The 12,779-nt window shown below is 56.2% G+C and overlaps 1 protein-coding gene across 5 annotated transcripts in view; it reads left to right on the top strand.

Moving 5' to 3' along the window:
• Window positions 1-12,779, top strand: part of TTC28 (tetratricopeptide repeat domain 28) — a 30,546-nt gene that overhangs the window by 5,837 nt on the left and 11,930 nt on the right. For 3 of the 5 annotated variants that reach the window (XM_081966406.1, XM_081966405.1, XM_081966407.1), the window contains exons 3-7: window positions 7,255-7,402; window positions 7,585-7,857; window positions 8,220-8,350; window positions 9,589-10,096; window positions 11,312-12,653. In XM_081966406.1, the coding sequence (XP_081822532.1) occupies window positions 7,255-7,402; window positions 7,585-7,857; window positions 8,220-8,350; window positions 9,589-10,096; window positions 11,312-12,653 (2,402 nt within the window). Of the gene's footprint in view, window positions 1-2,439; window positions 2,945-7,254; window positions 7,403-7,584; window positions 7,858-8,219; window positions 8,351-9,588; window positions 10,097-11,311; window positions 12,654-12,779 lie in introns of those variants that run through there. The other 2 variants (XM_081966408.1, XM_081966409.1) reach the window with 2 other exon arrangements.

Here is a 12,779-nt window from a genome sequence, read left to right as displayed (position 1 = left end):
CGTCTTCAGATTTCTGAAGGGGACAGTGTGAAATGCTTCGGATGGTTTTCAGGCCTGATTGGAGCAATCAGAATGACTCTCTGGTGCCAGCTTACTTAAAAGTCATTTGGACATGTCCAGAGTGAAACGGACTGCAGCGTTGCCAATGCTGGCCAGTTGCCTTCCCAGACCGCAGCTGCCCTGCTGGCAGTCACAAGAAATGCTAGAAGTAGTTCTTGTTGAAGGAGAAGGCTCGGGGGGGGGGGGGGGAGGCGTTACCTGTTCTTCGAGCCAGACTTACAAGGAAGAGGGTGCTGCATTAGGTTGAGGATCTTGCATGCAGCCCACAAAGCATCGCAGCACCACCTGTCCAATGTGCCCCATTGTGGCTGAGGGTAAAGGTTGCCATTGGGGTTATTAGTGGAAGAGTCTTCGGGGAGACTTGCTGGCCCCAGGAAGATGACCGTGAATGGACAGAGTTTAAGTTATCAAGTGTTGTTAATACTGCTGGAGAGATCCTTGCAGGAGAATAAAAAAATCCAGAGGAAGCGGGGGTGGGGGTGAGATATCTTAATTCAGTAACGTTCTTCCTCTTCCTTCTTTGTGACCTGCACAAGATTTTTCTGTGGTTTCCAAAGACTGACCTGCTTCCCACAGTGATTCTAGGGCAGTTTCCTTCACCACTCCGGGAGCATCTGAGCCTTGGCAAAAACACCTTGGTGTGCCTCCCAAGAGAGCCTCTGAACCCTGGACTGAGGGACGGAGCTGGGCCCAGGACAGACTCCTGCCGTTCTTGCATTGCTTCTACCTCCAATGGCTGTGCCAACTACCCTCCGTCTCCCAGGAGGATGCCCAGGCGGAGTGATCCCAGCCCAACATACACTCTCTGTCCAAGAGCCAACAGGAGAATATGTCCAGTGGGCCTTGGATTGCTCTTCTGTGAAGAAAATCTGTCATGAATATGTGTTTCACTTAAATTTTAACAAGATCGCATTTTGCTTTTCTGTGAAATCAAAAACAAGATGACTGAAAGGAATTAAAATAATCAGTGTAGACCAAATGTTATGGAAATGCTTTGAAAGCTTGCTAACTGTTGCTGGCCAGCAAGGTGGAAAGGTGGAAAATGCAAATCCCTCTATTTGGCTTCCTGTTCTACTCATCTCCAGTGTTGCTGGTTTTGTCACTCTTTCGGGCTGTTGGTGGTAGGTAAAAGTGGTAGAGGCCAGCAGGTTTCTCAAGGCTTTCTTTCAGGCCCCAGGAATGCTGAGCTGGCCGTCAGCAGGTCTGGGGCCCAGGAAGAAGCCTGTGTAAACCCCTTCATTTTGTTGCACTTTGGGCTGGGTGATTTACAGAGACTCTGAAGCAAAAGGATGCGCTCCCAGTGCTTAAAGTTTGTTTGTTTCTTTGGCCTTTTGTCTGTCAGGAATTTGAACAGTCCCTTGTGCCAGCCGGGCAGTGGTGGGCTCAGACCTGGCAGTGACTCTGCCAGGTTGCTGCTGGTATTTCCTAGCACTGCATCTTGAACAAAGACAGTTCTCTGTGCTCCAGAAAGGCGGACCTGGGGCGCTTCCAGACGTGCCTTTCATTGTGCAATGACCCTGCCTCAAATTCAGGGTTTAAATTGGGGTGGGGATTATTTTATTTGTGGGAAAAACTGGTTAAGGTGGAAATGGCTGGCTTGAGGCTGAGTCAGGGAGCAACAGCTTTTTCAGGAGAAAGACAGCAGGTGAAGGAGACTCCCTCCTTTAACCTGCCTGTTCTATCAGCAGAAGTGCTGCTCCTTGCTCTGCCTCTCTCTTGGGTGAAGAAAATTCAAAACCGTGACTGGGTCTTTCCACTTTGGCCCGAGAGGATTGTTGAGGTGTTGGGGGAGTTGTGTTCAGTCCAGTAGATGGGGAGGGGCTGTGCTGCCCCTCCCTTCTTAGCATACTCCTGTTGATCAAGGATGTATGGGAGTCTGTTTTGTGGGGGCGGGGTGGTGGTGGAGGCATGGGGGAGGGGAATGCCGTTTTTTGAAGTAGTCATCCAGATGTAACTACTGGCCAGAAGAGTTTGCTTGGTGCCATTAGCCTTGAGTTGGTCTGAAAATCCAGCATTCGGTTTGCCCACACCTTGAAAGTCCTTTTAAGTCCAGTTTACTTCCAAATGATATGGACCGGCCAGGGAGATGGGCTGCGCCAATCCGAGTTAGGGCAAAGGCTCTGGAAGAAGGCAGGGCAACTTCAGGAGCTGAGCTCCAGGCTAAGAGGGCTTGGAAGCAGGAGAGAGAAAGGGCCCCTTGCTTGACCACCAGGAGTGGCTCCCAGAGGGGGGAGGGCTTCCATTGAATGGCCCAGGGGGCTCCTGAGGGGGAGCCTTGCGGGTGCGGAGCTTTCTGCCCTGGAGGGGCTTTGAGGAAATCCGCGCACAGCGGCCCAGAGAGGATGGCCTCCACGTGCCGATGCTTCGGCCGTCCATCGGCGGAGCCGCCCCGGAGGACCCAGAGCAGCAGCGCCCCTGCTCTCGCCAGGCTGCGAGCCGGGGAGCGGCGGGCGCTAGGGCCGGGCGGCTCCGAAAGAGGCTGCTTGCCTGGGCGCCGGGGGGGCGGAGGAAGTCATTAGTGCGGCGGAGGGAGGAGGCGCGGCCGAGCCAAGAGGCGGCGGCGGCGGGGAGCCGCGGAGCTCCCTCTGGTCGCGCTCCGGCTGCCCAGCCTGCCAGGCGCCCGGCCGCCGCTCCCGCGCGCCGCTCCCTCCGCCTCCCGTGCCGACCGAGCAGCGGCAGCCTGCGGGCGGGAAGGGGGCGCGGCGGCGGCGGCGGGCTGGGAGGTGCTGGGCGGGCGCGCTGCTGCCGCTGCCGGGGGCGCTGCCCTGAGCGGCGGGCAGCGGCATGAGCGGCGGCCCTGGCGAGCCTGCGCCTGCCCCCGCCGCGCCTTGATGCCCCAGCCCCGCGCTTCACAAATATGATGAAATGGCAGCCCCGGAAGAAGGTGAGCCCGCCCGCCCGCTGCCCCTCCGCCCGGCGGCTCCGGGCCTTCGCCTTATAAGGCCGCTTTGTTGCCAGCGCCGCGGCCGGGCCGTCCCTCGGCGGCCGCGGCTGGCGCGCCTGTTTCCCGGGCGGCTTCTGCGGCGTCTGGGCTGCGCCGCCTTTGTTAGCCGCCTGAGCCGGTTTCCGCCGACGGGGCTAGAGTTGGGCAAGGGAGAGCCGCCCTGGGGGCCGGTGGCGGTGCTCCTGTCAGCCTTCGGGTCCTCCTCCTCCTCCTCCTGCTCGGGGGAGGCGGCTCGCTTTCCGCCGGGGCTTGTGCGATCGGAGCCGCTTCCCTCCTGCTCGGCTGGCGCGGCCGGGGAAGCGACTGGACAGCGCCGCAGGTGCCACCGGAAGGGGGGTGACCGGGCGGGCTGCGGGTCCTGTGCGCTGGCCTGCTTGGAGCCGGAGGAGGCAAGCAAGCCGCTCTGCATTGGTGGCAACCTTCCCTGCGCTGTTGGGCACGCTGCTTAGCCGTTGCCCGCCGGGGTGCCTGTTGGGCGAGCTGCGCTCTGGCTATTTCTGGGTTTACCTCTCAGTCATCCAGGCCATAGTTCCCTCAAAGGTTTTGGTTTTTTCCAAAGGAAACGGCGCTATTTTTTCCTCGAGGAAGAATTTAGGATTAGGATAACCTTTATTGTCATTTTTTTACTGGGAGCACACTGGCACACCTTAAAAATCAAATTCAGTTCCCTGTTCTCAAAAGAAAATATATAGCCATACACCTCCGTCACACACATATACACATGCTATGTACATACATATATATATATATACCTACACCCATCCTCCAAGGAAAAAAGAGTCCAGTTGCCTTTGAAAAAAACCCTTTGAAACACTTTCTGGGTGGTTTGGTCTGACCTTTGACGGATTTACCTGATTAATGTTTTCTATGCGCGTAAGAGGAAAATAGGGAATTACTTTTTGTCTTGGAGCCAGACTTCAGGAAACATCCAGAACATCCTGTAATGCTCACCTGGAAGGCAACCTGTGTGGCTGGGTGCAATTCCCTAGAGCCTGCGCCTGTTTTGGGGAGGTGACTGTCTTGGGAGGAATGAAGGTCTCTTGGCATTGTCTCATACCACTGGATTGGTTTTTGCTGAAACAGCTAGGTTGTAGCGCCCCCCCCCCCCTATTGCTCATATGGGTACCTTGTGGTGATTTCAAAACTTGGAGCAGTGTGCCAGTTTCACTTTTGATGGAGCATCTCTCACACACTCTGATCTGCAGCTCCCATAACAACTCCATCCAGCATTCTCCAAATATTGGTGTCCACGATGCCTGTTCCACAGGTGCTGATGACAAGCTGATTCTGGGGCGTGATCTCTTGCTGTAACACTTCTCTGCCAACCAAGAGTCTGTGCTGAGAGTGGGCATTGGGCAAGAGGGTGGCTGTTGCTGGGCCCCTGTTGGTGAGAGAGAGAGAGAGAGAGAGACCTGTGTGAGCTGTGGGACTCTGGCAGAAATGTTTGTAAGTAGCACATCGCCAGTAATTAGCCATCAGAAAACCACAGCCGAAATCTATGGAAGGATCCCCAACTGCCCCTTGGCTGCTGCTCCTGGCTTGGCTTCTGCTTGCTTTTGACTGGGGAGACTAGATCTCTCTCCGGACCTTCTTGGTGGTGGTTGGGAGGCAGGAAGCAAAGCATCTTGATGCTGCCTTGCTATGCAGCCTGGAGAATTCTGAGCAGCTAGCAGAACTTCCTTCCTTCCATCCTTCCTTCCTTCCTCCCTCCCTCCCTCTTTCCCTCCCTCCAGCAGTGAACAGGAGTTCCAGAGGCTTAATGGAGGTGTACTCACGTGCATAGATTGAACATGAGTAGTTGAGCATAGAGGAGGCTCCAACTTCTGGGGATGCTTCCAGTTTTTGAAAGAAAAGAAGTGTCCTTGGAGTGTGGGTGGAATGTCCCCACCCCTCCCCCCTGTAGTTCCTGCTTTATGCATATGCTACTTTCTCCTCCATGGTGTTCTCCATTTGAAAAATAAACAATGCCTTACATAGCACGTGTATATATGTATCCGAGGGAAGCCCTTCACAGAATATTTTTGAAACCAATCAGGGGTTGTTGTTTTTAAACATAGCTCATTTTGCCTTCAGCAGTTTTGCCAAGCAGGTTTATTGTGTCGTTTTTCTGTTTGGATTGTTTGTGGTAACACTTAAAGTTCCCCAGAAGGAAACCAGGAAAAGAAGTTGCTTGGACACCATCCTTCCCTCATTCCTGACATGGAATCTGGTCTCACTTAGTGGACAAAGGGCAGGCAGGCCTGTTTTTCCCCTACTTGGTATGTGTGAATCCGTTGATAGCAATAACCCTGGACTCTCCAGAAGAGCAAGGAAAGGGGAAGGATCCCAAAGGAGCTCAGTCTCGGGCACTGTCTGCTGCGGGGGTCTGCACCCCTCTTCACCACCTGCGGTCTGGCAGGTGAGACGGACTGCCCAGGGCAAGTGAGCGCACCCACCCACACCCCCTGTGGCAGAAGCGTATGTTTGTCCACTGGCAGAAAGAAGGGCTTCCTCCTTTTCTGTGGGCTGCTCCGAACCTTATGGGGGAAGCTCTGTTTCCACTCCTGCCCTCCAAGGCCAGGCCAGGTGGGGCCCGCTCCCTTCAGTGAGGAGGAGATTGGCAAAGAGGGTGCAGTGCAGGGTAGGCATCCCTGAAATTACGCCAGTGCTTCTAGGTGGGTGCTGATAAAATTACACTTGTGTTCCTGAACTGAGTGTAAGGGTCTGTGACTCTTGCAAGGTTGTGGACTCTCCTGCCACTTTCCCCTACTCTGGGTGTGCGTGTGCCTGTGGCTGGTGCGGTCAGAGTGCAGCCTTGGGTTTTGGAGTGGGAAAGGAGTGAACTGCCGGCCTTGGAGAGTGAATGCCTAAGAGGAGGTGATGGGCCAGCTCTTCTGGGTGAAGTGCCATCCTTGCAGTGGGGAGGCCAGTGCTCAGGGGCAGCTGTTGGTAAAGAAAGGCTGAGTTATTGTAATTTCCCTGGGAGAATAAGCAGCTTCCCTTTAAACTGACATCAGATGCAGCTGCCAGACTTGCCGGCATAATGGAAGCCCTGGTAATTGCTATGGTAGTTCCTTTTATAGATCAGACCTCTTGGAATAAATTTAATTACTTGTAGCTGAATCCAGTAAAGACTCTATTTTCCCGGAGCCTCTGTGGAGCCCAGCAAAGGCTGCCTGTCCATAGAGTGAAGGTTCCTCTGTGCTACGTTGTCCCATTCGTTTTCCTTATTTTCATCCCGCCTTTATCATTTTCTATACATAACTCAACGTGTCAAGCATACTTAATGCTCCTCGCTCCTCCTATTTCTTCCACAACAACCCTGTGAGATGGGGTGGGCAGAGAGAGGGACTGGCGCTAAGTCACTGAGCCGGATTTCCTGCCGAACCGGCCAACCCTTGAAGGTCTGGGGATTCCCAGGGCCTGAAAGCAGAGATAAATCTGCTGACTGGAAGCTTCACGGAGACAGATCCAAGGTTGAAATGAGGAGGGATTTCCTGGCGGTGGGAAGCTTAAGCAGTGGAGGAGCCGGCCCCTGAGTCGCAAGGCTCCACATGAGGGAAGGTCGGAGAGCCATTGGTCTGGGATGGCAGGAGGATTTCTGCCCCAGGCAAGGGTTCGGGCTCCCTTCCGGCCCTCAGATTGGGTGTTCTGCCCCCTCCTCAGCCAAATGCCATCTTGGGGCAGCAGCAAGCAGCAGTGGCGGTAAACCTCTGTGCTGGAGTTTCTGCTCTTCCCAGCCTTGACCCTTTCTGCCAGCTTTGCCCTTGCACAGTGTGTGGAATTAAGCTTCTTTGGATGGTTGCAAGCAGGAATTTGCACATTTTTCTCTTGTAAATTTTCTACATCCATTTATTTGTTTAGCTTGTCTTGACACTTCAGCACGACGCTATAGTTAAACAGCTTGGTAGCCTGCCACTCCTCTGCTGAAATGCCTTCTCGCTGGCATGGGGGAGTTGCAAGTAGAGGGGGGTGCATGACCTGGAACTCACCTTTCCCCAAAAGTAGATGAAAAGACCTGTTTGGAAGCCTTGGCGGTGAGTCGCAGGGTGGGCTCATTGCTGTCAGGTAGACTTTGGTTGACCCGCCCGGCATCAAAGCATCCAGCCTGGATGACAAGGTGGTCTGTAGGACAGGGGGCTGTTGCAGGACAGCAGTGGAGCTCTAAGGCATGAGGCCTTGAACGTGCTGGCACAATGGCAAGAATCTCTTCCCAGGTGCCAGCCCTTCCGCTTCAGGCACCCAGCAGATCTTTGCTCGTGTTATTGCAGGCCTATTTCCGGCAGGGGGTTGCCCTCCAGTACCTTGGGCGCCATGCCGATGCTTTGGCAGCGTTTGCCTCCGGCTTGGCTCAAGATCCCAAGAGCCTGCAGCTCCTGGTGGGCATGGTGGAAGCTGCCATGAAGTCTCCCATGCGAGGTAAGAGGCGGCTCTTCGGGCAGGGTGGAGGAGGGGAAGCGTTGGAAGGCCCACAGGACACCCTCGTGTTGGATGACCGTTCCCCTGACTTTGGAACATGGGCTATGCGGTTGGGGGATTTGGGGAACTGGATCCTAGGTTCCCATCCCAGTGGTGTGAACTGGCCTCTGCTTTTTTCTTAGAGTCCCTGGAACCAACGTACCAGCAGCTGCAGAGGATGAAGCTGGACAAGAGCCCCTTTGTGGTGGTTTCCGTCATTGGGCAGGAGCTGCTGACAGCTGGCCATCACGGTGCCTCTGTTGTGGTTCTGGAAGCGGCCTTGAAAATTGGCACCTGCAGCTTGAAACTGAGGGGTTCCGTCTTCTCTGCCCTGAGCAGTGCCTACTGGTCTCTGGGCAATGCCGAGAAGAGCTCAGGCTACATGCAGCAGGATCTGGACGTTGCCAAGACCTTAGGTAGCCACCTGATGTCATGTGGGTGGGAGGGCAGTGCCACTGGGGTCTGATGGTTGGTGGTGGGTTTACGCGGGTTCCCTTTCTCCCCAGGAAGTTCAGGTGTCTCTTTGTGCGTTGCCACAAGGGTTGCTTTCTGGGTGCTAGGAAGTAATGTCCAGGGCTCATCACCAAGCAGCACTGTAGCAGAGACGGTGGGCCTGCCAGGACAAGCAAAGGGGCTTGGATAGGACAAGAAAGAGGATCGGGGATGTAGGTAGCACCCCTTCTTGTTGCCCCAGGCTGAACCAGGGGATGGGGTTTACCTGGCAGCCTTCTGAAAGCGCCTCCCAGCTCACCCTTGGCTTTGTCTGCTTCTCCTCCAGGTGACCAGATGGGCGAATGCCGCGCTCACGGCAACCTGGGCTCTGCTTTCTTTTCCAAGGGAAATTACCGGGAGGCCTTGACTAACCATAGACATCAGCTGGTGCTTGCCATGAAGCTCAAGGACAGAGAGGTAGGAGAGGAAGGCAGGGGCACAGAGGGAGTGTTGAGGGATCTCTTTGCGGTGAAAAAGGTGGAGGAGGCACTGCAGAGCTTTGGAAAGCCAGAGCTGGCCTTGGAATGCCAAATCTGCATCAGGCTTGGTGAAGGCAGCCTGGCAGAAGAGGTCAGGTAACCTGGGAACCCACTGGCCAGAAATCCCACAGCAATGCCAGCCCTGACATGGGGGCTGGGAAAACGACGAGGCACTGGGTGACAAGCTACCTCTTGTGCAGAGGTGCCGAGCAACGTGGCCTCCTTGGCAAGGGTGAAGATGGGGGTTAGTTGTTGGCATCTTTCGCTCACTGGTGAAGCAGGGTTCTGCCCAATCATCATCTTCTTTCCATTGGTGATTCCTCTGGGTTTACAAATAAGATCCCTTGTCAACACACAGCCTCTGATGTGCCAAACTGGCACCCTTTGGGGAAGCTGGAGCGTGATACAAGATGCCCCATTCCAGTAGCTCCCCAATTGCCCAGTTCTTGCAAATCAGGAGGAGAAAAGCCCAGTGTGTTCCTTGGGAGGGGGTTGGTCCATCCGGGGACACAGCCTGCCTCTTGCGTGGCTCTGCAATGGCTTTGCCCAGGAGGCTTGCCCGATTACCTCTGGGGTGGTGCTTGCATGAGCTACTAGCTGTGACCATATTGGAAGATAGCCCAGAAACAGATGCTGGGAGTGGGGAGGGCCTGTCGGACTCAAGCGAAGCGAGCGTACTAAATTATGAATAGCTCCCACCAAAGGGCCCACTGCATAAATGGCAAGGCAGAGCTCACTCACAACCACAGGGAGCCTGAACCAGGAGCGGCATAAACATTTCCGATGGACACACAGATGACTCAGAGCTACGGGGGGGGGGGGGGGATCCCTGGGTGGGACAACCGCAGGCGGTGGGAGAGGCATGTCTGCCTGGGCCAGCGGAGGAAGCACCCTCTTGCCTGTTCTTCCTCTCTACCTGGGTTGCCGTAGTGGCCAGGTAGCTGTGCCAGGAGGCTGGCAGCCCTGCCCAAGGAGGTTTCCACAAGACCTGTGTCCTTGTGGGCGACTCGGGGGCTCTGTGCCTGGGCTCCCAAGATCCAGAATGGTCCTCCCTATATCTCCTTGAGCAGGTGGCCCTCAGGGGCCCGTGCCTCAGTTATCAGGGTGTTAGGGTGTGCCTTGAGGGCTGTCGCCACCTTCTGCAGCTCCGAGGCCCCTCTTGGCTCTTCCCTGCAGGCTGCCTCCTCCGCCCTCAGCAGCCTTGGCCACGTCTACACTGCCATCGGGGACTACCCTAACGCCTTGGCCAGCCACAAGCAGTGTGTCCTTCTCGCCAAGCAAGGCAAAGAGGACCTCTCTGAAGCACGGGAACTGGGCAACATGGGGGCTGTCTACATCGCCATGGGGGACTTTGAGAATGCTGTGCAGTGCCACGAGCAGCACCTGAGGATTGCCAAAGCCCTCTGCAACAAGCGGGAGGAGGCCCGGGCCTACAGCAACCTGGGCAGCGCCTATCACTATCACCGCAACTTTGACAAGGCCATGTCTTATCACAACCACGTCTTGGAGCTGGCCCAGGAGCTGGAGGAGAAGCCTATTGAGATGCGAGCGTATGCTGGGCTCGGTCACGCTGCCCGCTGCATGCAGGATATGGAGCGGGCCAAACAGTATCACGAGGAGCAGCTGCACATCGCAGAGAGCCTTCAGGATCGAGCTGCAGAGGGCCGTGCCTCTTCCAATCTAGGTAAGAGGATCCTTTCAGAATGAGCTTTCCTAGGCCACGCCCCCAGTGCCAGAGCCTCAGCCTGCATGATCAGACAGGACCCCTCCTCAGGCAGGCAGCTGATCGAGCCTCAATCTTGGCAGCCTGGCACAGGACCCTCTGGGTAGTGAGGGGTCTTCGGACAGAGCTGTGCAGCAGGCGGTCGTGGCTTCCATCCAAGTTGGGTTTGTTGCTCCCTTCCCCCAAGCCCCTAGGCTTAACCTTGTCAGTTTGAAGAAAAAATTCCCTTGGCCAAGATTTAAACTCCGAACTGCATGCCAAGGCTCTGGATGATGCCCTTCCTCCCCTTTGCTGAAACAACAGCAGAGAGGGTGCCAGCCCCCAAACCAGGCAGACAGCTCGGGCAAGGTCTCGGGGCTAGGTATCTGTGGAGACCTGTATGGGTACGCCCACAAAGCACCATGGCAATTTCAGTGGGCACCCCGGGACTCACCTTTGGGGAGACTCAGGGCTGAAGCTACGCAGTGCAAGAGGGCAGCAGGGGCTTCTCTTGGGAAAGCGGAGGCCAGAAGCGCAGAACAAGTCAGTTTCCTCTGTTGCCTTTCGTTCCTGACATCAATTCCGGCTGTCTTTATGCTGGAATTTCCTCTCCAGCTGCCTCGGGGGGAAATCCTTTTGCACATGCTCTGTGATGGTGCATACACCTCTCAAAGGAGCAGTGCTGTTGTCCTGAGGCTCGGGCACTCTGTAAGACCAGAAGCCGGGTAAGGTTAGGCGGTCCAAGGGGAAGGACTCCCTCCCCACTACTTTCCTTAAAGCCTAGGAGATCCCTTTTCCCCCTGGCTGTGACAGCCGCTTTGCATAGCTCCCTGAGCACACATATGTGATCCCAAGTTCCTGTGGGATGTTGGGGCCCAAGAGGCTGGTTCCGGGGAACTAGTTGTTCGTTTGCCTCCTGCTCTGCATCCAGAGGCTGCCTGTACTCACTTCTCTCTCCCAGACCAGAGAGGGAAGGGACAGGGGGCACTGGCTGAACTGCTCCCAGCTGCTAAGAGGCATGTAGGGCAACCAGCTGCCAAGTTATTCTACTGGGGATCCGGCGGGTCGGGTGCAGGAGATTCCCAGCTGGCCTGTGTCTTTTCCTCCTGGGCTGGCAGAGTCCCGCTTTTTCAGCTGCCTCTTGGCCTGAGCTCGTGTGGGCTCCAGACAGAGGCTGCTCTTTGCTGTTCCTTGCAGGGATCATCCACCAGATAAAGGGGGACTACGAGATAGCCCTTAAGCTGCACAAGGCGCACCTCTCCATTGCACAGGAGCTGAATGACTACGCGGCCCAGGGGAGGGCCTACGGCAACATGGGCAATGCCTACAACGCTCTGGGCATGTTTGACTGTGCTGTCAAGTATCACCGTCAGGAGCTGCAGATTTCCATGGAGGTGAACGATCGGGCCTCCCAGGCCTCCACTCATGGCAACCTGGCTGTAGCCTATCAAGCTCTGGGAGCCCACGACCGGGCACTCCAGCACTACCAGAACCACCTCAACATTGCCCGGGAGCTGCGGGACGTCCAGAGTGAGGCCCGGGCACTGGGCAACCTGGGGAACTTCCACTGCTCCCGGGGAGAGTTCGCCCAGGCAGCCCCATACTACGAGCAATACCTGCAACTCTCCCCGGAGCTGCAGGACATGGAGAGCGAAGGCAAAATCTGCCACAATCTAGGCTATGCCCAGTACTGCCTGGGCAACTACGAGGAAGCTGTGAAGTACTACGAGCAAGACCTGGCCCTGGCCAAGGACCTGCATGACAAGCTCAGCCAGGCCAAGGCCTACTGCAACCTGGGCCTGGCCTTCAAGGCCCTGGGCCACTTCTCTGAAGCGGAGGAGTGCCAGAAGTACCTGCTGTCCCTCGCCCAGTCCCTCAGCAACCCTCAGGCCAAGTTCCGAGCCCTGGGCAACCTGGGGGACATTGCCATCTGCAAGAGAGATGTGGGCAGCGCCGTCAGGCTCTACGAGCAGCAGCTGAGCCTCGCCCATCAGGCCGCAGACAGGAAGCTGGAGGCCAGCGCCTACGCAGCTCTCGGCTCAGCCTACCGTCTGCTGCAAAAGTACGACAAGGCCCTGGGCTACCATACACAGGAACTGGAAGTGCATCAAGAGCTGGGCGAGATGCTGGGAGAATGCCAGGCACACGGGCACCTGGCGGCGGTCTACATGGCCTTGGGCAAGTACACCATGGCCTTCAAGGGTTACCAGGAGCAATTGGAGGTGGGCCAGAAGCTGAAGGATCCCGGCATCGAAGCCCAGGTCTACGGCAATATGGGCATCACCAAAATGAACATGAATGCCACGGAGGAGGCCATTGGCTTCTTTGAGCAGCAACTGGCCACCCTGCAGCAGCTGAGCGGGAGTGAGGCTGTGCTGGACAGAGGCCGGGCCTTTGGCAATTTGGGCGACTGCTATGAAGCACTGGGTGACTACGAGGAAGCCGTCAAGTATTACGACCAGTACCTGTCCGTTGCCCAGAGCCTCAGCCGCATGCAGGACCAGGCGAAGGCCTATCGGGGCCTAGGCAGCGGGCACAGGTGAGGGGGGGGGCGTTCCTCATGAACACGCTGAGGGTAGAGGAAGGGGGCAATTTACTTGGGGAGGGAGATGAGGTTGGCGGAGCGGCTCTATTGATCTTGCTGTGCCCCACTGCTAGGTTTGGG

The sequence above is a fragment of the Natrix helvetica genome (genome assembly GCF_964273705.1).
Source record: "Natrix helvetica genome assembly, chromosome: 14".
NCBI lineage: Eukaryota > Metazoa > Chordata > Lepidosauria > Squamata > Natricidae > Natrix > Natrix helvetica.
This window is presented reverse-complemented; position numbering and strand designations above follow the sequence as displayed.